The sequence below is a fragment of the Pseudonaja textilis genome, chromosome 3 (assembly GCF_049901715.1).
Source record: "Pseudonaja textilis isolate UNSWEBS1 chromosome 3, rPseTex1.2, whole genome shotgun sequence".
Classification (NCBI taxonomy): Eukaryota; Metazoa; Chordata; class Lepidosauria; order Squamata; family Elapidae; genus Pseudonaja; species Pseudonaja textilis.
Window position 1 is genome coordinate 158102648 of NC_141992.1, and position 24856 is coordinate 158127503.

The 24856-nt window shown below is 35.1% G+C and overlaps 1 protein-coding gene across 5 annotated transcripts in view; it reads right to left on the minus strand.

Moving 5' to 3' along the window:
- The window catches only part of TRAPPC8 (trafficking protein particle complex subunit 8), a 64050-nt gene that overhangs the window by 14953 nt on the left and 24241 nt on the right, over positions 1-24856 (minus strand). For 2 of the 5 annotated variants that reach the window (XM_026699250.2, XM_026699248.2), the window contains 16 exons: positions 22552-22805; positions 21557-21672; positions 16776-16926; positions 15166-15266; positions 14600-14705; positions 13817-13837; positions 12748-12879; positions 11064-11288; positions 10494-10602; positions 9297-9491; positions 9017-9147; positions 8296-8370; positions 3796-3922; positions 2758-2915; positions 1938-2377; positions 827-974 (listed from right to left, as the gene is read on the minus strand). In XM_026699250.2, coding sequence (XP_026555035.1) covers positions 827-974; positions 1938-2377; positions 2758-2915; positions 3796-3922; positions 8296-8370; positions 9017-9147; positions 9297-9491; positions 10494-10602; positions 11064-11288; positions 12748-12879; positions 13817-13837; positions 14600-14705; positions 15166-15266; positions 16776-16926; positions 21557-21672; positions 22552-22805 — 2489 coding nt within the window. The remainder of the gene's footprint in view (positions 1-826; positions 975-1937; positions 2378-2757; positions 2916-3795; positions 3923-8295; positions 8371-9016; positions 9148-9296; positions 9492-10493; positions 10603-11063; positions 11289-12747; positions 12880-13816; positions 13838-14599; positions 14706-15165; positions 15267-16775; positions 16927-21556; positions 21673-22551; positions 22806-24856) is intronic. The other 3 variants (XM_026699251.2, XM_026699249.2, XM_087931200.1) reach the window with 2 other exon arrangements.

Here is a 24856-nt window from a genome sequence, read left to right on the forward strand (position 1 = left end):
GAATTAGGAAGCAGACTAAGTTGTTTACTCAGATTAGCTTCTTGGAATAGACCTTTTGTACTTCATGTTCATTCCCTATGCCCTTCACATCAGCACAATCCTGTTATGCCCTTTTGTTAGCCCCTTTTCCTATATGATTTATATCTATCCAGCTCACTGTATACACTCTTTCCTTAGCTCTCATGATAATGAAAAAGAGAGATCTGAACCAGAATATTGAACATTGAATTTAACACTGCAGAAATATACTTGCTTTATAGAAATTTTATTCTTAGAGAATCAAAGACACATGATCTTTAGGTTTGGTTGCTCACTTCCTTCAGCAGCAAATCAAATTATATAGAGATGAAAAAGAGCAATGTCTAAAACTTAGTTGCACTTCATCCCAGAGGAAAAAAGAAATTTAAAAGTTGTTAAATAAAAATTTCCATATGAATAAAAGCTGACTACTACAGAGACATTTTAAAACTATATTTACTCTAGATACCTTTTAAAAGTTAATTATCTGAATCCCAAAGCACACACTAAGCAATTAAAAACAAAACACATAATAGCAACATGAGCAACTATTCCTATATGGAAGAGGTTGATTGGAAAATTACATTGGTAAAAATGTTCTAGATTTCTCTATATAGCAGATCTCTACTGCCAAATTTCTATGCAGTCCTGAAGAAGGAAAATGATTTCCAGGTATTGACTTTTTCTACATACTTTAAAGAATTAAACAAATATTTCATAAGAGAACAGAAAGGTTGTTTAAAATGCAATCAATGTCTTAGGTTGTTTATAATGCAATCAACTATTCCCCAGTTCCGAGAAGACTTACAGTATTGATATTTTCCACATCCACAAACACTAGCATATTGTCACCTTCACCTTTTTCATCCTCAAGAGCATTGCTCCGATACACAGTAGATCGCACAGTCAAAGATCGGCTGGTGCAAATAACTGCAGTGTGTCTCAATACTCTGTGACTGGAAAAAGGAAACAGCTCACAGGCCATGTGTCAAATTTTCTTCAAATGAAATTCACCGACTATCACATAAATTGATGCTATCAATTAGAGTACAAACATTAAGATTTTTTTAAATTAAGCTTCCTTTTATTATAAGAATCTCCAAAAGCGTTCTGCAAAATCTGAATAGAGCACGTGCACAACAATTCTTACATTTCCCAAAATACAAAGTTGCATGTGTAAAAGCAGACAGAGAGTGATTGACCCAAAGTTATCCAGCCTGCTTTTCATGCCTAAGGGAGACCAAGAACTCAGTGCCTGGTTTCTAGGCCAACACTTAACAATTATATCAAACTGGCTCTCCATGGAAGTCCACATTTAACTAGAATGGGACCATGTTTCACTGTATCTAATCATAATTTTCTATGAGAATATTTTAGTAGATCTGTTTTATAGAGTTGAAAGTCAATAATAAGAATAGTTATAGATTTCAAAATGTTAAACCTAGTAAATTTATGACACCCAGTCACTTGCTTCAGATGAGTGACTATAGTAATTCAATAGATAAATAACGTTTAATTATTAGTAAAATTGAAAACAGATTTTTCTGGATTGCATCCAAAATTTGTACAACACTAATATTTTACATTAAATCCAATGTTACATATTTTGAATTAATGCATGTGAGAAAATTACATTTGTATTGCCTACAAACAAATTGTGTCCAGTATATACAAGCAGGTACATTCAGAATTTGAGGAATACATTTGTGAAGACTTGAGTTATTTAACATTTATCAAAAAGTACTGACAATGTTCATTACTACAAGAGTTTTCCATATAGCATTATTTGTGGAGAAATGTTCAGCCATAGCTACACAACAGACGTTAATATATTTTTAAACTTCATTTTTCTTTTGTTTAATTATCATCTTGGAAAACTTTAGTTTTTAGATAAAACAATATAGCTTTAAAAGACTTACCACATTTTTGAGTGCTTTCTAATACTTTCATAGTAAAACAAGAAATTTATTTCATGAACTCCTTCTTCATCTGGCCCACGGAGCCACATGGGTAGCTGTACTGATACTCCAGGGAGGAGAACTGAGTCAGGAAGTGGGACATCTATTATTTCAGGTTGACTTCCTGTTCCAACCCCAAATTCTGATGCAACAGCTGAGGATATCAGTGAACATACTGAGGTAGAATGTGTAACAACAGTCTTGTAAGCACTGCAATGTTCAGAGGCTGTTGGGCTTAGTGGAGATAAAACAGCATCTTTACTACCAAAAGTAAAGAATTCAGGCTGTTTAGAGACAACTTTCACTCCAGTTAGGGGACACTTGCTTACATTCATGAATTCCACGTATGTCTTTCGTATTTCTCCACAAAGCAGCAGTGTCGGGAAATTTATAAAAAATACCTGCATTTAAAAAAAAGAAATCAATATATTTTGATAAAGTTGCAAAAATTTAAAATGCCAGCTCTACCTGACTACTTCAACTTTGACAGCTTCATAAAATGAGTAAAAGAAGAAAAAAAAACAGAGTATATTCTTCATTTTAAAACGGTCTGTTGTCATTCCAACCTCCACAAAATGTAATCAGGAAGTTTTACGGTGTTATTTTGTACTTACATTTTATTTTATTATAACAGGTTTCAGAATTACCCTGATTTTAAATATAATATAAAAATTTAAAACTGAAGTAGACTGGAAAACAAAAATCAAAAGTGGGAAGATGGTATTCAGAAAACTGTTAAAATATCTAGTAGTAACTCTGATGTTGCAGCTCTTAACTGTACCTCAAGCAAAGGCATCTCTTCTGTAATAATGGGATCTAAACGTCGATCTGGACCATATTTAATAGATGTCTTTTCTTCTTTGGTGCTGTTTAAGCGAGGGCCCTGGATTTCCAAATCTTGCCGCCCTCGTACAGACATTTCAGTAGAATTATATTTCTCTAAAACAAAGTATATCAAATGAGTCGGTAATACAATGGCAAATATAACATTTAAAGCAGGTATAAAAACTGTTATGGTATATCTCAGATACTAGAAAAAAAAACTAGAAAGGAAACTAGAAACCGCAGAAAAGAAGCAGAAGGAAAAATCAACTCTATTGAAAAGCTAGCATCTTCTCCCACAATTACCATCCAATACTTTGCATGAGGCTGCAGCAGCTAAGAAGATCTTACTCAAATAGGTGTTACACATAAGTAATTTTGACTCTGCCTCTTCTATTGCAACTACCTGTGATAAAATGTTTTTAAAAACAGTTCAGATGTGTTAGTTTTATATTTGATCAGGTCAGATTCTGTATATTAAGAAATTGTTGAGAATTTAAGCACATTGTTGTTTTCTTTCTTCTTGTTCCAATCCTTACTCTAGATTGAAAGCTTGAGGCTTTTATTAATTTGAGGGTCATTTAGTGAGTTTTGATGGCTCAAGAATAGGTACCATATTTCAAATGAATAAACTGAGATTTTACAGTATGAAATTTCACTACTCATTTAGCGACCTGCTAATTAATCAAATATCAACTTTTTGAAATATTATCATTGTATTTGGTTGAATTCAAATTTATGCAAATGTAAAGCAACCAATATATGACGTATTGAAATATGGTGATGTATAATCATTGGGAAAACATCCTGAGTTGCAGAAATCAGGTCTTTGTATTAAATGATATGCTCCTATTTCTGGGAGTCATGAGCTTTTCTTTCTTATTGTTATATAAGCAATTATTTCAACAACAGCAGCTTGAATTTATATAAGAATCTAACATTACGGTAGGAATCTTACATGAAACTTCAGTAAATGAAAAATGCCACACAGGCTTACCTCTCAGTAATCCAATAGAAGAATCTAATCCATCTAGCACCGTACTACCCTGCATAGTGCCCAGATTGTAAACGACTCCCAGAATGTGTAGCTCCCCTGTTTGATGGGGAAAGAGCTTTAGTCTTGCCTGTGGAGATATGTTAAATTTTTGTTGTTGCTACTGTAGTTATTTTATATTTATAAACCACTTACTATATAAAAGCAACTACCTATGTCATACATTTAAGACATTAAATCTATATTACTCATTATAAGAAGCTATATATAAACTTGTTACATTTTGTTTTCATAGATTTTCACAGGTGCAGGTATGCAGGTTTTGGCGTGTTCGGTTCTTTTCCCGTGTAAGATTGAGAGTGTGTTGGCGACGTTTCAACGAGGTCCCACTCGCCATCTTCAGGCTGGTGCTTTCGCACAAGCACGAAGCCGAAAGCACCAGCCTGAAGATGGCGAGTGGGACCTCGTTGAAACGTCGCCAACACACTCTCAATCTTACACGGGAAAAGAACCGAACACGCCAAAACCTTATTACATTTTCTATATATTCCCTGGATCCAACAATTCTGAAACATTTTTGACCATTTTCCATCCTTCCCTTTTGGGGAAAAATTATGTAGAAGATGGTTCTGCAGTAGCTCCAGAGAACAGATTAATTGGAGGCACTGAGAGGGCACTGATAGTGCTTTTAGATGATTTCTGGTAGGAGTGGGATTGGGGTGGTGCATCTGTCCATGATCTTCTTCTCAGCGGCCTTCAGGACTTGCTCCAAGGTGGTACTGTACTCCTTCCTCCACGATCAGTTGCAGTCTATGTTGTGGGGAAGGGAGGTTCAGCTCACAGTCTATTTTATATGGGGTACCACAGGGCTCAGTACACCCTCCTCTCCTGTTTAACTTGCAAATGAATCTGCATAGTGAAGTCCTCCAATGTTTTGGGATGATGTATCATCAATGCTGACAAGAGTTTTATGTCTCCATCCCAGGCTGCCTGAATAATGCCATGGAAGTCCTATCTTGATATCTGGAGACTGGAGGTCTGGTTGGAAAATAGTGGGTTGCCTGTTCATAACAAGACTGAATGGCTTTGGGTTTTAGAACCTCTGGTGTCTATGGATTTTCCATCACTTATTCTGGACACTACCTCAAATAGAATAGGATTTCTCCTGGGCTTGCCACATTGCTAGGAGGGCTTTTGCATGTGCCACTTTCTGGATTAAGAGGCCCTGCCTCTGGTCAATTATGCCCTAGTTATTTCCTGGTTGAACTACAGCAAAATGCTGTACACAGGGCTGTCCTTGAAGAACACCTCGAAGCTTCACTCAGTGCAAAATGTATTGGCATAGACCATTCGTTCAGCACATTATATCTGTACTCTGCAAGCTACACTGGTTGCTAGCATGCTTCTGGTTTCAATTCACGGTGCTAGTAATGACCTATAAGTTTCATGAAACATGACCCATGTTTGCTTACAGGACAATCTCATGTTTTGTGGGATCTGGAAGGTGAGTGTGATGGCTACCTTGGGCACCAGCTCAGATCACAAGGAATAGCTAGCTCTGGAGAAATCTGAGAGGGATAATGGGGAGCACCAGGGGGACATGGAAGGTTCTGTGGCAGGATTGGATGGTCGAAGTGACACCATGCTGGCAACATTGAGGGAATCCAAAAGACAGCAGCCAGACACAAAGCAGGATGTGCAGGCTGGAGAAGAGACAGCTTTAGCTGGTTAGCGCAGGCGGGAGAAGAGACTTAGCTGTAGCAGACATCACAGAAGGGGAGCTGCCGCCCTCTTCTGATCCCAGGTCATGCAGAGTCAAGCAGAGGGAGGTCAGTGAGGCTATTCACAAGGACACATCCTTGCCCTTCCTACTGAGGTGCACCAGCCAGCGCCTATTTACCTTGGCACTTGGAACCTGATAGTTGACAGAGACAACCATTTGTTATCTGTCCACTTGTAAATGCTTGTGACTTGTTGCCTTGTATTCATTGAGACTGTGTTGCTGTTACTGTGCCTGGCATGGACTGAAGTCAAATTGCCATTGTTTGTGCCTTGCACCTATTGAAGGCAAGTTGCTTTCAGAGTGCCTTGAAGCTTTGAGGGTCATGGTTGCTTTTTTTTTTTTTTTTGCTCTTTACATACAAGGATCGTGGTTGCTTTTATTGGGCCTTGCAACCAGCCACTGCTGTCATCCTGCTCAAAGTTCATTAATTCATCTTGCTGTTGTCCTGACTGAAACCCCTTGACTCCCCTTACTGTCATCTTGCCCGGACTTTAGTTCATCTTTCTGGCATCATGGAACAGACTGAGGCTTGTTGTGTTCCCATTGCTTTCAGATGGCATTTTCTGGAAAGGTTGCTTGAAACTTACTCTAAGGACAGCACAAAGTTGGGACTTGGGGAATAACTGAGTTTGATTGTATGAAATAAACATGCTTAACCCTGCCCGTGCTGTGTGTGCATGGACTGGGATAGGACAGATAAGCATGCTCACAGTCCCATTCATTAGGAAATGTCACCTGGCAGGTCCCAAGAGAAGAATCTTTTCTGTCATAGTATTCCTTCCTGGAGCATCATCCCCCCAGAAATTAACCTTGCCACAATTCTGTCTTTCTATAAGACTTTAAAGGCCTACTTCTGTTATTAAACCTGGGACTTGTGATGAGGTTTAACCCATATTGTGGTTATGTTGATTGTGTTATTTTATTTTGTATATTATACACTGCTCAAAAAAATAAAGGGAACACTTAAACAACACAATGTAACTCCAAGTCAATCACACTTCTGTGAAATCAAACTGACCAATTAGGTAGCAACACTAACTGACAATCAATTTCACATGCTGTTGTGAAAATGGAATAGACAACAGGTGGAAAGCAGAGGCAGTTAGCAAGACATCCCCAATAAAGGAGTGGTTCTGCAGGGTGGTGACCACAGACCACTTCTCAGTTCCTATGCTTACTGGCTGATGGTTTGGTCACTTTTGAATGCTGGCGGTGCTTTCACTCTAGTGGTAGCATGAGACGGACTCTACAACCCACACAAGTGGCTCAGGCATTGCAGCTCATCCAGGATGGTACATCAATGCGAGCTGTGGCAAGGCTTGCTGTGTCTGCCAGCGTAGTGTCCAGAGCATGGAGGCACTACCAGGAGACAGGCCAGTACATCAGGAGACGTGGAGGAGGCCGTAGGAGGGCAACAACCCAGCATCAGGACCGCTACCTCCACCTTTGTGCAAGGAGGGACAGGAGAAGCACTGCCACAACCCTGCAAAATGACCTCCAGCGGACCACAAATGTGCATGTGGCTGCTCAAATGGTCAGAAACAGACTCCATGAGGATGGTATGAGGGCATGAAATTCACAGGTGGGGGTTCTGCTTACAGCCCAACACCGTGCAGAACGTTTGGCATCTGCCAGAGAACACCAAGATTGGCAAATTCGCCACTGGCGCCCTGTGCTCTTCACAGATGCAGATTCACACTGAGCACATATGACAGATGTGACAGGATCTGGAGACACTGTGGAGAACGTTCTGCTGCCTACAACATCCTCCAGCATGACCAGTTTGGCAGTGGGTCAGTAATGGTGTGGGGTGGCATTTCTTTAGGGGCCCGCGCAAGCCCTCCATGTGCTCGCCAGAGGTAGCCTGACTGCCATTAGGTACCGAGATGAGATCCTCAGACCCCTTGTGAGACCATATGCTGGTGCGGTTGGCCCTGGGTTCCTCCTAATGCAAGACAATGTTAAACCTCATGTGGCTGGAGTGTGTCAGCAGTTCCTGCAAGATGAAGGCATTGATGCTATGGATTGGCCTGCCCATTCCCCAGACCTGAATCCAATTGAGCACATCTGGGACATCATGTCTCGCTCCATCCACCAATGCCACGTTGCACCACAGACTGTCCAGGAGTTGGGGGATGCTTTAGTCCAGGTGCGGGAGGAGATCCCTCAGGAGACCATCCGCCACCTCATCAGGAGCATGCCCAGGCATTGTAGGGAGGTCATACAGGCAAGTGGAGGCCATGCACACTACTGAGCCTCATTTTGACTTGTTTTAAGGACATTACATCAAAGTTGGATCATCCTGTAGTGTTTTTTTCCACTTTAATTTTGAGTGTAACTCCAAATCGACCTCCATGGGTTGCTAAATTTGATTTCCATTGATAATTTTTGTGTGATTTTGTTGTCAGCACATTCAACTATGTCATGAACAAAGTATTTATTAAAAATATTTAATTCATTCAGATCTAGGATATCTTATTTTTGTGTTCCCTTTATTTTTTTTGAGCAGTGTATTTGTTATTTACTGTTTAGTTATAATGTTTTTATCTTGTTTTTATTTCCTCTCAGCTACGAAGTCATATGTTTAACATGGGTGGTCATAGAAATTGAATAAATAAAATACATTTTTGACTTATTAATGCATATGTAATCCCCAGATCCTTTTGTGAACAACCATCCCTAGATTCCTATTTTTAAAGGTGTGAAACAAACCTACCTACCATTTTAGTTTCTTCACTGTTAATCAAAAATTCTGATATCACTTCAGCCCCAGTCATATCTTTTCCACATGTTTCCTAGGAAAAAAAAAAGGCACTTATTTCTGACAATGAATTTTTCCCATTACTACTTTCCCAAAAAACTGCCATTTGTTTTCATGGTCAACATTTTCTGATGAAAGAAACGTACACCTAAATGTCCTAGATATAAATCATATCAACAGGTTAATAGGAGACCCTAGTTTAGCACCACAAGATTGCAAAGCAGTGAATTGCTCCCTGGCATGCACTCTAATCCCTCAGTTTTTTGTTGTTTTAATTTCCTAAGAGTGAAATACAATAATCTGGTTTGTTTTGCATTATTCCTAGTTTTCAATATTTTTTAAAACAGGTGGGGACAGAAATTCACACAGGCAACAATAAAAAAAAAATTCTACACAAGAAGAATTTTGTCCATGGCCTAACCCTAATTTAGGGTCAGTATGAAATGTTGCATTTTTGTTTCTTTACACAGAAACTCTGAATCATCTTGCTGCTATACTAAGGAGGAAAGAAAACGTGCGAGTACTGAGCAAAACTATGATTGAAATGTTAAATTTTAGTTTAATATTATATGCCACCATTGAAAAATGTAAAGGAAATCAACCTAATAAAAAGTGGAATTACATTTTGACATTACTAGCATATCGCAAATCCTTGCTATAGACAATTTCTAATTACTTACAAATTCCTTTGTTTCTCCATTATTCTTTGAACTGAAATCCTTTGGTTGGAATTTCCAAAGTAGTGACAGATCACTTAATAAAAGTGGAACTTTCAGTGGATTTCTAAAAGCTACTTCTACTGTTATTGGTTCTATTAAAAAGAAAAAGTATACATATTTTTAGAAAGACTGTTTCTAAATATGATTTTAGTAAACCAATTGTAAATTTTAGATTAAAATTGCCATTATTAAAATAATGTTGTATCATATATTCCTTATCTATACATTTACACAAGTTTACCTTCTACAACAGCAAGTGGAAACCTAGAGTTATCCGAATATCTGTTCAAACAATACTGTGTTGGCTGGAAATTAGGAAGCGCTGTGCCTCTGTTAACTGTAGACACAACTTGCTCTTCAAGTTCCTTCCACTGTTGTGAACATTCTGAAACATATTCCTGATCAAGGCTTATATGTGTTGCTGCCTGTTTTTCACCTAGTATTAAAATAAAAATTAAAAAGATTTTATTTTTATACAGTATTATAATTCATCTGTTATTCTTTCATATGATATGCTTTAAAAAAATTCATAAGATTTCTCTGGTACCTATTTTGTAACTTTTTATGTATTATTATCAGGAAAGAAGCAGAAGTCCATAATTCAAGTCACTGACTGGGATAGGAAACAAAACAACTAAGTGGATAGGGAAATTAAGGAGATAATGAAAATTTTCTTTTAATAGACACCGGAGCTCCCCAAAACTGTAATGCTAAAGAAAGCTCATGAACAACAGCAGCATTACTTTCTGCTTTTTTCATAAAACAAGAATTAAAATGAGCATATTACATCTCCAATGTTATTATACAAATTTGCCCCTCCCCCCAAAAATAGCAACTACAAAACAGAACTCTCAATTTCCTCAAAACAGGGGAGTGAAAAAGAAGAAAAATTCTGCTCCTGCTCCTTCCTTTGACATGAATGTTATCACCATCTTATTCCTTGTCATTTATATGCCAGGTAAAAGACACAGCAAGTCGTAAAAAGGTTGCCTGCCTCCTCTTAAACTTAAATTTGTTTGAGTTGGCTGGAGCATAGAGATAAATAAATACACCCCAAAATAAATATTCTATGATACAAAATATAACTTGAGCTATGTATCCTACAAAATTAGATGCCATGGTTCTGAAAAAGTAACGTGAACTGCACTCTTTCAGACATTAAATGTTAATGACCTTCAACTTATATATAGAAAATGAAAATAGAAAAAATATGCGTCAGAGAAAAGTAGCACGTAAGATCCATTTCCAGGCTCATAGTTTTCTAATACTCTATTTGCTGGGAATTTTATATGGCAGATATTAAAAAATAATGATCCCGAATTACAGAATGTACGACATGTAGTATATTTTACCACTTCATTCTGCCTAAAATATTAGTTTTACAGTCTTTTACATAATATCTTAACAGACTCGTTCAATTGAAAAAAAGAGCAATAACCTTCTGCTGGTCGTCTGTCATGTCCGAAGAATACACGTGTTTCAGAATTGTTAATATAGGGTAAAGGAAGCTGTGGAAAAGGACCATCAGGTGACAACTGACTTATATTCTGCAAAAACAAACAAACAAAAGAAACTTCACCCATGCTTAGCAAGTAAAAGCTGTGTATCTTTTGAATTAAAAAAAAAATACTATTGGGTAACTAACCCACCTCTTGAATGAAAAGTTGTCAGACTTCAATATAATCGGGGATAATATTAATTGTACCTGTCTACTTTATATATTACATTTTAGTTGCTGTACAGAAACTTGACTGAGGGAGTATATTGGATTGTATTTTGTCATAATTAGAGAGAGTGAATTGCCATTTCATTTTTTTCGTAGGCATTGAATATCTTGAACTAGAACAAAATGCAATATTCTCAGTAAGTCCTCAAAGCAACAGAAATATGTTCAAAAAGGAACTTACTATTTCAATTATAAAGGCAAACCACTCAAATTTTAGTACAAAATATTTTAATAGCAAGCTCTCAAATTAAGATTCTACTGAGAGTAAAATTGGTGGCTTACCTTATAAACATAAAGATACTCTCGGAGAAAGACTCCTTGCTGAGCAGCAGTTTGCTTGCTATCATTGATCAAAATATGCCTGAAGGCCGATATAGCATTATCAAGTTGCCGAAGGGTGAAAGACTGGCGGCCAATTGTGAAGTTGATATGATCTTCAGCAAGGGACCACCCTTTCCCTTTATAAACTTGCATTGCTTGACAGTAGCATCGTAGAGCATGTTTTTTCTGTAAACAATTTAAAATGTTCAAACAATTATGCATGCCACATATTGAAAGCATATTATTAAAAAATACAAAAAGATATTTTAGTGAAGAATGCAGAAATGTGCAAATTTCCGTTTCACTCGATTTCGCATTATTTGAAATCTGTTTTGTTTAGTCTTCAGATCATTATTCTTTTCCTTACTGTCTATGTGGAAATATGTATACATCTATTTATACATTTCTTGAAATATACATATTTGTATATCAATTTTCTCAAATATGTATGCTTTTATGAGTGATGTATAGGCATGCAAAATATTTTTGTGCTCTTTTTGCTGAGGCATAGCATTTGTGTGGAGTATCTTTTATATTTGTAGTTTATATACATTTTTAACTAGTGGACTGCATCATAACACTTGGAAAGGAAAATACCAGATATATTTATTTTGATTTGTCATAATAAAAAATGTTATAAAATGTTTCCGGTTAACTGCAGAGGTTTGTCTGTGCTATACAATTCTGCACTGGCTATTTTCAAGACAGCTATATTTCTGAATATCCCTCTGAATTTTTAAGAACTTTTCAGTGTGGTTGAAACTCTATTATTGTTAAGGCATCATAGAATCTGCTCAGGAAGTTTTTCTGAAATGATGACCCAACAGGTCACGAGTTGTTTAGTATAACACTACAAGTGAAAAAACAAATCTTTAACTTTAAATAAAAATATGTATTATAAAAATATTACCTTCTTTAGCTTTTTATGTAAATAATTTTGGAAATTGATCAATATAACTTTGAAGATTATTTATACAAATATTTATGTATTAAAAAAATTATCTACATTTGTTTAATACAAAGCCATAGAATGACTGTAAGTGTACCTCTTTCTTCATCTCCAAAAATTCTAGTATAGTTATCAGACATTTTAACTTAACAGCAAGTTAACATCCAGAAAAAAGAATTATACTCCACTTTATGACAGAAAATGACATTCCAAGCTATTACAAGAGTTATATAAAGAAGAATTTCAAAATAATTTGCCAGTATATTTATTTAGGTCATTCCATTATCAGAGATACAGCATGTTACAACGATACAGAATTAATTCTCTGCTATGATGAGTCACTTATGTAATTCTCTCTTCAGAGATTTATCAACTTTGTTCTTTTTCTCTGGTTTGACAAAATTCTACATATTCTTCTAGAACTTTTAAGGATTTTAGAACTTGATATGCTATAAATTTTGCTAGGATTATCTATATATAGCTAATATTTCTGATTGATTTGAATATTATATAAGCTATACTAAGGACATGCCAGAATAGGGGCTGGGATGTACTTTTCTTTGCAATCTGTGGCTTGCCTTTGTCCCACCCCCACAAACACAGAGACACAGTATAATGTATAACATTAAATTTTAAAAAACATTGAAATAAATCAATCAAATTGTGATAATTTCTTTTCTGATCTGCCAAACTTACCTGTCCTGCTTTACTATATCTATGTCCAGCCAATATCATATGAAAGGCAAATTTTCTAACCATAGGATTTTTCATGTTTATAAAACAATGTGCAGCTTGTTCCAGCAGCAGGGCACTTCGAAGATCTGAATCCTATTAGAAAGAGTGAATAATGAGACAACCGGCAACTTTCTTAACAACAAGCTCTGAAAACCAAAGCTATGCAAACACCCATTATATTACCACTGCAGTAAAACAGTGTCTGTTTTACATGTAACAACTGAATAAACACTGAATAAATTATCTATAAAATTATCCTGAAAACGGATTATGTGCATAGTTAAATCTACTTTGTGAGCAAATCTCATTTCTTATGTTGGACAGAAATATCCCTCAGAAGAGAAAATATATCTCAGACAGGGTTATTTTAAATAATATAGGATTCTGTTACTGAATTTTAAAAATAATATATAATTTTAGTTTCCGGAAGAAAGAAGCTTCTTAGTATTGTAAATTATCTCTAAAACATTTTAGTAAATATTTTTTCAGATTGTATCTTATCAGTCAAAGTTTAACTAATTTTCTATCCTCACAGTTTATTTCTCTTAACATAATTTATACACCTATTTTAAACACAGTGTTGTTTCTCATAATTGCCACTGAATGAAAAGACTGAGCTTGTTAAAAGGCTTATATTTCTAGCTGATGCCATGATATTAATTGATTTATAAACCAGTGAAATATCAGTTTAAAAAGCATATTACCTCATTGTCTGCTAAGCATAGACAAAGAGTGCTTACTGGGAAACTATTTCAAAATTAAACATTATAATAAAATGATTTCCACAAGGATATCCTCCTCTTGGTTTGATTTGGATTATCATGTTTTATTCTTATTAATCTATATCTCAAAAATTCTGCATTCTGTAATGCTTTAATGCACATATTCTATGTCCTGAATCCCACATGTGCATCAATAACAATGAATTACTTCATTGTTACCCAGTAATCAAATTAGTACAATCTGTTTCAACATATTTAATACACTATCTAATCTTCCAGCTACTCCAGCTCACATTTCTAACACTCACCGTGCCCATCCAAGCGCTCTGCTGCCATTTTTTTCCACAGAAAAATTAAAAAACAAGAATGTAAGCTTTAAAATATTTCAATTAAACAAGAAGAAAATGAAGATTGGGAACAACAACTGAATATTATAAACCTAACTGACTGTAATTTTAAAATGCTCATTAAAATCTGATTAAAAACTATAGTTGATAATATACAACTGGTATCATTTATATGGTTTCAAAATATTGTCTCTAAATAATTTTTAGAATAAGATTTGTTATGATTCTATTACCAATAAAAATATGCTTTAATAATTTAAAGGCCTTGCACTGAAACACTTATATTCGTTATTTTTCCTTTTAATTAGCTTATGATTTCTAGGCAGATTTTTTATACTCTGCTACTATCTGAATATGCATAACTTTATAAGGCATAAATGTGAAGTTGCAAATTTTCAGCATCTATATGACTTCAAGTCTGTTTACTTGAACATGTTTTCTTTTTCCAGATAAAAAGTACACAAATGTATTATAAATTATTATAACTCTTTCAGTGAACTCTATTAGGATGTTGCCAGTATGAATGTGAGTAAGTATAAGGGATTAATTTGTAGCCATTGCAGAGATGAATAATTTTTCTATAAAGAAATAAACATAACACAGTGTACTTGCAATTACACATAGGAAAAGTATTATTTTAATATTACAAATCTTCCTCCTAGATACTACTCCAACTACTTAAGATATGCATATTTCTATTTTTTTCTCAACATACAAAAACAAAACAATTAAAATCTTATCTACCTCACTGGTTAAACGAATAAGAAGAGCAGCTGCCTCTGAATATTTGGCTTGGCTTTTTAGTATTTCAGCACTAAGGAGCACACATCTCTCTGCCAGCAACATATTCCTATGAAACACAAAATAAATTCTTTGGGTATAATTTAATATCCCATGTATTGCACTCTCATAGAAAATATGCACTGAATATTTTAAACATAATCAATAAAAAGTTTTTTATTTTCTCCAATTTTGATTATGAAATAGTGAAATATTCTGAACACTATAATAATAGTCTTGCCATATGTAATACTTACCGAGGATTTAACCAAGTAAAATAATGATAAAAACTTATGAACTGTTATAGAACACTGTATAGTTATTTAAAATAAGAATTTGCCTTTGCTTTCAGGAAGGCAATAGTAAGTTTGCTTCCATTTAAAGAAAATAATTTTATAGTTAAACTACTACTGCCATTATTTTTATTGTTGATATTTCTCTAATTATGTATGCATCACTATGGAATAATGAAAAATGTTTAATAAGATTGCTTTATCTTCAACTGAAAAGAACCAAAAACAGCCACATACTTGCAGATATCTCTATAGGTCTGAATTGCAGTCTCCATGTAATGAGCAGGGTATGGCCTTGGTGCTCCTGGCTGAAGAAAAGCAGACACCGCTGCCATTTCCTATAAAGCAAAAGTGGTCATTAAATAATTTTGATACATTACATTTTATAGTACAATAAATGTGGGTTTCCAAACATACAGATTCAGCAATAATTCACAATGGCAATGACAAAATCAAAACAACACCCACATAATGTTAGGACATCCATTTTACTTTTAAAGTTATTTTGAGAGCTCTTACTAAAAACAGTTAACATACATTTGTTTTAACCTGAGCTGGAAAAAATCATGTTAAAATTAGGAAAAGAAGGGGGAAAAAAAAGCAACAGAGGTATCCTACTCCTATGCTCTTGCTGTCTTCTTTATTTGCATGAAGCCTAGATTTATATACATTATGAAGTATGTATATACATAATCTTTGGCATTATGCAAATATTGTTTACATACTTAAAAATGTAAACAGTACATATCTAATGCCAAAGATTATATGTATAAAAATGATAGATGATATGCAACAGGTGATACTACAGGACAATATACCTGGGCTAAAGCCAATGTTGTTCATATCAATAACAGAGGATGCATTGATTTGTTTTTGTTTGAAGTATTTTGTTTGAAATATAAAACAACATTCTCTGCTTTTGTTCTTTTTGGAACATTCTCTCTCTCTCTCTCTCTCTCTCTCTCTCTCTCTCTCTCACACACACACACACACACACACACACACACACACACACACACACATTTTGTTATACTATGTAGCTAAAAAGTTTAACCTTTAATCTATTTCAAAATATTTTTACATTTTAAAAGTTAACTTGAAATCTGATAAAGTTATAGATTCTGTAACTTTATGTAGCTTTATTTATTAATGGTTGACTCAGCCTTCCATCCTTCAGAGGTCAATAAAATGGGGACCCAGATTGTTGGGGGCAATACGCTAACTCTGTCAGCAAGAAGGCTATATGAAGTCTTAAATGCTATAGCTATTGCTATACTAAGTTTCCAATAACTGTTGCAACGTGTTGAGGCTGCTGTAGCAGCAGTATCTCAAAAACATTCATTCCTTTTATAATCCCACATTTAATTTTCCAGTGACAAATCATATGAAAGTGCCTAATGACCCTAAAACTAATGGCCAAAGTCTTTAGGGGAACTAGTAAGTGCTAATTGAATAAATGGAGGCAATTACTGAATGGGCATTAACCTTTCTATTTGTCAGCCTATTTGCTTTAATTATAGACAGCATGATTCTAGTATTGATTCTGTAGAATGGGCACAATGTTTCAAACTGTCTTACCAAGTCTAATAGCTACAGATGTATTTTCTAAAAATCGTCTCCTTCCTTATTTAAATTATATGCATCAGTAACAAGTTCTGATGCTTCAAGATTTCAAGTAGCTCAATCCTAAGAATTCAGAAGAGCTTACATTGTTGTAAGCTACATAAGAGAAACATCTGAAACATATAAGGTGGCACAAAGACAATATTCACTTAAGATTTTTTTGTGCAAGGCAACATGTAGAAAAACACAAACATATTTTTTTGCAAATATGCTAATGCACCAACCAGTGCTCCTGCTGCATACAGCATTGCTTGATCATTCAAAAAGTCTTTCTTTGCTGTATGATAGCAACTATATGCCAGTTCATAGTGTTGCACCAAAAAACACAAATCTGCCATTTTCCTGATTTGAAGTTCTGGTGCTTCTGGAGAGTACCTGAACATAGAAACAAATAAAAATGCACAATTTATATATAAAAAATAAGCCATTCCATATTCATAAAGATACAAGCTTCAAACCAAATTGCAGCTAGTCCAAATTACCTATTTAATATATCTATATGTTCAAAGGAAAGGCATAATGATAACAGCTATTTCTAGTCTATCTGTAAAAGTTTTAAAGGTAAGATATATTGGTCCCCTGAAGTTATATAGCATAGTAAACACTAATTGCTTGATTTCTCCCCAATTTAGTTTCAAATCTGTCAAAACAACAGGTGTGTCTGGATACAAAGTTTTCCATCTACAAAAGAACAATTATATTCATGGAACATGTCATTCCATGCATGTGACTGTAACATAAGCTTTGGACCCAACTCACTAACAAGAAATTAATTCATATTAAATATTTATTATAATATTCTAATTTCAACAAAACTATTATTCAACTGTGTTTTTCTTTTCTTCTCTAAAGTCAAAAATAAACAGGTAGTCCTTGACTTAAAACTATTCATTTAGTGACCATTCAAAATTACAACATCACTAAAAAAGTCACTTATGACCATTTTTCACACTTATGACTATTGCAGCATCACCGTGGTCACACGATCAAAATCTGTCCACTTGGCAACTGTCATGTATGTGATGGTAGCGCTCTCCCGGGATCATGTGATCACCCTTGTAATCTTCCAGCTGACTTCTGGCAAGCACAGTTCATGAGGGAGCCAGATTCATTTAACAACCACATGATTCACTTAACAACTGCCTTGCTTAGCAACAAAAATTTGAGGCTCAATTGTGGTCGAAGACTATCTGTAGGCACTCTCAATTATATACTAACATTGGAAACATAAATAAGAATATTGTTTCTTATCCAGTTGTACAATTTGTCAAATGTATTCCAAGTCATGTATTTGAATGCCGCGTACAGATACTCCTCAACCTACAACCACAACTGAGCTCAAAATTTCTATTGCTAAGTGAGACATTTGTTAAAGTGAGCTTTGCCCCATTTTATGACCTTTCTTGTCACAGTTAAGTGAATCACTGCAGTTGTTAAACTAGCAACAGGACTGTCTAGGGAATCTGGCTTCTCATTGACTTTGCTTGTCGGAAGGTCGCAAAAGGGGATCACATGACCCCGAGAAAATAGAAGTGAACAGTTGCCAAGAATCTGAATTTTGATCACGTGATTGTGGGGATGCTGCAATTGTTGTTAAGTGTGAAAAATGGTCATAAGTCACTATTTTCAGTGCCACTGTAACTTTGAATGGTCACTAAACAAATGGTTGTTAGTCGAGGGCTACCTGTATAATAGTAATCAAAATGTAAGTTACAGTAGTAGCATGTACATTTTGAGTATATCCAAAGCAGAAGCAAAGAATTTGAAGGTCATATATTCAACTATATTTTAAAATAAGTGTATTAATGGTAGCAAGCTCATTTTTATTATATATATATTTGTTCAATATGCCCATATCTTTTGACCACACATGCAACCGCTTCCTACCTCCTGTTTCAGTGCTCTCTAAATGAATTAGAAAACTTTCAATTAACCACAGTTATTCAATAGAGATTCCTGTGGGAAACACATGATTTTTAACCAGTGTAGTAAATACTGTTGGAGAGGAGCCAGTGGTACATATTGGCATTAATGGTATCAGGGAAAATAGCTGGATAATTTGAAGTGCCTTTCTCAGAAATGCTATCTATATTCACACAGTGCAAAGCAGACAAGCAGAACTGAGCAATCTCAACCTGTGAATGTGACACTTGTGCTGAAAGTAGGGGAGGGATTTAGATTTGTCAGATATTGTGATGCTTTTCAGGAGAAGCCACATTTGTACGAAAGGATAAACTGCGTTGAATCAGAAGGGTATGAGAATGCTATTGGGCAATATTAGAAAGGTACTAGAGCAAGTCTTAAAGTGATCCCATGGAAGAAAGGAGAGAAAAGGCAAGTGGATGAAATATATTTGTTCTTCATAATTACAAGGGATAAAATCGGAAGTGTGTTAATCAACTTTGATAATAAAGTTTACTTATTTTTTTCTAACATGAAGAACAGCATACCTTCTATCTTAATTTTGTTGGATATACATGGCTTCCAATGACGATGATGATTTTTTTAAAAAACAAAAATTTTAAACATAAGTTATCCAATGTTATTCTGGAATCAGGCAGCCCTTAAATCTAATAAACTATCTTTAAGGGGGGAAAATCACCCCAGAGTTAAAGGAATACAGCCCATCGGGAAAGCCACAAAGTTAAAAGAACTTGCCACATAGAATATTCAACCTATAAGCTTTTATTTAAATGCCAGGAGCCCCCAGGTCAAATTGGGAAAGTAAAAATGGTTCATGTTGAAAGAAAAACAAGTATTACAAACTTTACACAGCCCTGGGGGAATGAATATTTCTCATTACATACCTCTTCAAAAACACCTTTAGAAAGACAGAAAGGGGTATAATGGAAGCACAGTTATCCTATATGTCAAAGAGAGCATAGATTCTTCTGATTCATTGGGGGTATCCATATCAACCCATGAAAGAGTGTTAGTACTAGAGAAATGCTATTATCTCCTTGGCAAAGAACCTAAAGCAGGTGTATAGATGGAAATTAGTCTTTAGTGACTGTAATCACCTTCATAAAGTCTAAAAAATGCATGCTTGGATATGGCAAAAACCAAATTTCTTATGTCCTGGAACAGCTAGTCATAAAAAAAACCCCAACAGAACACTGGACTTAATCTTAAACTGTGCTCAGAATTTTGTCCAAGATCTAAAAGTTTTGGAGAACTGATCATAATTTAATAATCATCAATTGGAATGTGGATGCTTGGCACCAACATGACCTCAGAAGAAAAAACTTCCAAAAACAACGACAGCAACATTGAAAAGAAAAATGAAGGGACAGTAGTAAGGGCCATTTTCTTCATAATGCTTGAAGGTTATTCATAAACATGATAGTATATCAGCTAGAATATACATCCAAATCAGGAGAGGTACCATATAGGCAAAAAAACCCACCCCACCCTAATAGTTAATAAACAGTTTCATAGTTGCTATCAAAGATAAGACTCCTTTTTTTAAAAAAAATGGAAATCTTGACCAGCTGGGAAGTACTGTACAGTGAGGAACATAAAATGTGATCAGAGAAATAGAGGTGGTAAAAAAAAAAGTGACACTTCCCCTACCGCCAAAAACAAAAAACACCCCACATTGAAACACTAAAAGAGTAACCAAATCTTTACATATATTTGGTTTGGAATAGGAAACTGACTCAGAAGATGATGGGGGTATTAAAGAAATGTCAGAATGGGAGAAAGAAATAGCAAGTAAGTGAATTAAATATTTGCGTTTATCCTCATTGATAAAGATGTAGGAACATATTTTTCAGAAACAAGATCAGACAAGATGAGCCAAGCAAAGGTAAAGAGATGAGCAAAAAAGGAATCTATCCCTCGTTATACAGTAGATGGTATCCACCTAAGAGTTCTTAAAGACTTTAAAATGTGAATTTGCTGATCTTTTCACAAAATTATGCAACTGCTCTTTAACAATACCATCTGTTCCTAGGAAATGGAAAATGCCAATATGAGCCATTTTTAAAAATAGAATTAAAGCTAAAGGAAATTATAGGTCAGTTAGCTTCACATCTGTCCCAGGGAAGAAAAAAAAACCCCAAACAGGTAAGTATGAGCCTCCCTTGTCCTTGGCTATCTGGATTCTATAAAGATTAAGTCTTGGTCTCGCTAACCTTCTAGACATTTTGAGAGTGTCAACAAGCATGTAGACAAGGATGACATAATAGACCATATATACCTGGACTTTCATAAAAGCCTTTGACAAAATCCCTCACCAAAAGCTTGAGCAAACTCAGCTGTCATAGGGTAATAGGATAGGTGCTCTCATGGATTGACAACTGGTTAAAAACAGAAAATAGAGAGTAGGAATAAATGGGTGATTTGTACACTGGCAGATAATGTAAACCACTAATTCATTAATGGAATCTAAGCTGGCAGTGTCTGCCCAGTAATGGGATTGTAGAATCACAGCAGACTGCTTGATGAATGTTAACCCAGCATGCAGTTGCTATACAGACACACGAACACACAGACCCACAGACACACACAGACACACACACACACCGTATATATATAAATTCCATGCTTGGAATACGGAGAGCAAAACTACTGAAGTAGAAGCATCACTCACTGTACAAATGACAAATTACTATGGGTAGAACAAATCAGGATCTTGAGCCACAATTAAAATGGGAATAAATATCTTGGCTTATTATGAAATTGTCAATAGCCTCCAATTTGGATATAAAGAAAACTATGGTTAAGGGAAAGTTTACTAATTTAATCATGATGAGCTCATAAAGAAGATTACAGGGTTGCATCTGTAAGCAAAAGACCTACCTAAATGGGGGTGTAATTGGCCAAAAGTAGTTATTGTTAACGGTGTTGATATCATTAAAACAAGAAGGAAATGCATTTTATTTATTTTATTTTAATTTTAATTTATTAGCCACCCAAGTCCAATAGACATAGAAATCAGAAACGGAAGGCAAAATCTAATAAAATTCAAGTATTCTGCATTTTTATAAATAGGTCTACTTACAACAAACCAGATGTGCTTTTCAATTCATTCACACCTTTCTCTGGAACTTTACCTCCAGTAAACCATTTTTTGGTTGCAGAAAATAAAGATCTACTCAAGCCTTTCCTGGATATTAACTGAAAGATGGAAATATTTTCTCACTGAAATGCAATAGTTTATTATTCACAGAAAACACTTAATTTTCAGAAATTTACAGCTATTAAAACTATGTATTCCATATAGAATATTAGATTCCAATCGAATATTTATTGCAGTTATAGACCAGCATAAGGAAGGTAAAATGAAAACAGTTTTTTTAAACAAAATATTACAAAAATCCACAAAATTAAAAAAATAAAAATAAAACATATACATATATTTCTGCCTTTTTAAAAATTTTGTGTTTTTTACACACATGTACATGTCCAAACCTACACAGAGAGGGAGACTTAAAAAAAGTCAGACAATTTCCTTTTCGGGTATACCTTCTGTTAAATACTGCTATCTCTTATCTTCAGAAAGCATAATATGCCTTATTTTGGTAAATGTATGAATTTACAGGTTCACACATCTATTGAGAATTGTTATATAATTCTCTTCAGCAGCAGATATTAATTCAAAGGCAGGAATAATTATTCATTATTTGTCATTATATATTTTATCAAAGTAATCTAAAGGTTTTGCATAAAAGGACTCTTGCCTTTGTTGGATCTAGGTTTCATTTGTTACTTCATATCATTTAAAATACATTGTATTGGCTTTCTAGAACATTACGTCGTCTTTATAAATGAATGGTAATGATGTTTGTATTAAAATTGTATGTTAAATAACAATTATACTGTGCACATGTACTTTGACATAAGCTGTATTAAGGATTTTCATTGAAATAAACAATATACAGGATTTGTTCTGAATGCATTCAAGATTTTACATAACAGACTTTGTGAATCTAGTTTGAATTTCAGCTAAGCAAAAAACCTCCCCAAAGACATTTTTGTAAAAATAAAATTACTTACCTGATCATTCAGTTGCCTAATAGTTTTCTCTATATGTGGTAAAAGTCCTCTAAAAGTGAATTCTTGTATAAATTGCCGAATTCGATCATGATCTGTGAGTGTCAAACAAGTGCCATGAGGTGTCCAAATATTTGATTTCTTTGATTCGTGCATAGCTAGATTTGGTTTTATGTAATCTGTGCCATCGAAGCAACTACTGTTGCTAGCATGATCCAACTGAAGTGGGTGAGTCTTAAAGTTATTTGATAAACCATCTAAGAAAAAGAAATTTTATGTAACAACTATTCATTAAATTATGATTTCAAAACTGCCTACAGTATCCTTAACTTTATGGCAATTGGAATAAGACTTTCCATCACTAAACAATGAGATTATAAAGCACAAGCATATCACTAAGTAATGGCAATCACTGCAATTCCAGCTGCTGTTGTTTAACCGAATCCCACAACTGTTAGGTGTGTTAACTTCCCACAAGAAGTCAACAGGGAAGCCAGCAGGAAGTTGCAAGTCACAGGAACCTTATAAACAAGCTAGGAAGCAGATAGGTGATTGCTGCTTGGCGGGAGTGGGGACAAGGGAGCATGCAAAGATGGGGAATATGTCTGCAAGAGGGTATGGTATGCATTAAGAGTGTGAAATGCAGAGGGTCAGGGAGGATACATGAAGGTGTGAAGAGGTACACGAGCATGCAAGGAAGACACATCAGGGCTCAGGAAGTGCCTGCACAAGTGGCCAGCCTAATGCAACCACAGAAGGGCTGGAGATGGGTGCATGCGTGGCAGAGATTTATCTCAGTAACTTGTAATATTCCCTGTTGGCTTCCTCACTGATTTTCTGGGGAAGCCAGAAGTGAAGGTTTTGCAAATGACAATCATGTGATTACAGGTTGTGCAGCAGGTAGTAAATTGAGCTACCTACTGTGATTACATGCTGGGATGGCTAAAACTCAAAGAGCAGTTATAACCACCATTTGTTCACCACCGTTGCAACTTTGAACTGTCATTGAATGAATGGTCAAGATTTCATACTTTCGTAGTATTTCTATAACTTCATATCCGCATCAAACCCACAAAGCATGTGTGCGCACATACACACATCACAATATTTGATGCCATTTTAAAAGTTTCAGCACCTTGTTAACCAAAGTGTCTTATTTTTTTTCCAGCCTCCAATGGCTGCAGGGAATATGATACTCTAATAGTGACAATCTTGAGGGGTCATGACTGAAATTTTCTGTTTCAGGGTAAGTTTTAAAAGATAATTATTGTTCTGCCTTATTGGAAGCTTAGCATACTTATTTTATCTTTGTTTTATGTCTCCTCCAAAATACTAAAAAAAAGGTAGGTAGGCAAAGACTATTGAAGAAGTCTGTTTCTCTGGACTCTCTCCTCCCATTGGCTTATCGCTTTCAAATGCCCTGTGATAAGCTCTTATTTTTGCTTTTTAAAGCATGAATTTTTATTTATAATCATACTGTTATAATTATACTATTAAGTAAGGTGTCTTGGTAGAATAACTATTTGAAAAATAGAATATACCATATTTATGTGAAAGGAAGATGCCTCTGGATTGAAGACCATTTTCGCAAAAGAGGAAGTATTGTAAACTTCAAGATTATAAGCAAGCAAAAATACCTGTCGAATACCTGCTTCCCCACCTTGTGGCAACTAGAGTTGCTAACGCCAGTCAAAAATATTCATCCTATAAGTGTGCCTTTGCCACAATATGCATATACTTCTCCCCAGAAGAAAAGAATAAAGTAAATAATGTTTCTCTATAAATAATCCCACTAACAAAATTAAATGATTCTCCATTGCATAAGACAAGGATTTTCTGTCACTACTTCACACAGAAAACTATAAATAGACATACATTTTTTTTCCTGTTCACCCAACATATACAAGCAGTCACTGACTTGGGATCACCACCACAACGGAGACTAGAATTTTCATCGTGTATCAGTGTGTTGGTAAAGTGAGTGGTCAAATGACTAGATTCAATTTTACATTTTTTTCCACATTTTACCACATTAAGTGAATCACAGAGTGTTATGACTTCCTCAACCAACTTTGCTTGTTGACTCGGAAGGTCACAAATTGCAATCATGTGACTACAAGATACTGCAACCATTGTAAATGCGAACTGGATGTCATGTGCATGAACTGCAATGATATGACTGTGGAGGTGATACGACAGATATGACAGCCATAACTTCAAAGGTGGGTCATAAGTAACTTCTTCCAAGGTTATCCCAAATTTGAACTGTCATTAAACAAATCATTCTAAATCAAAGGCTGCTTGTATA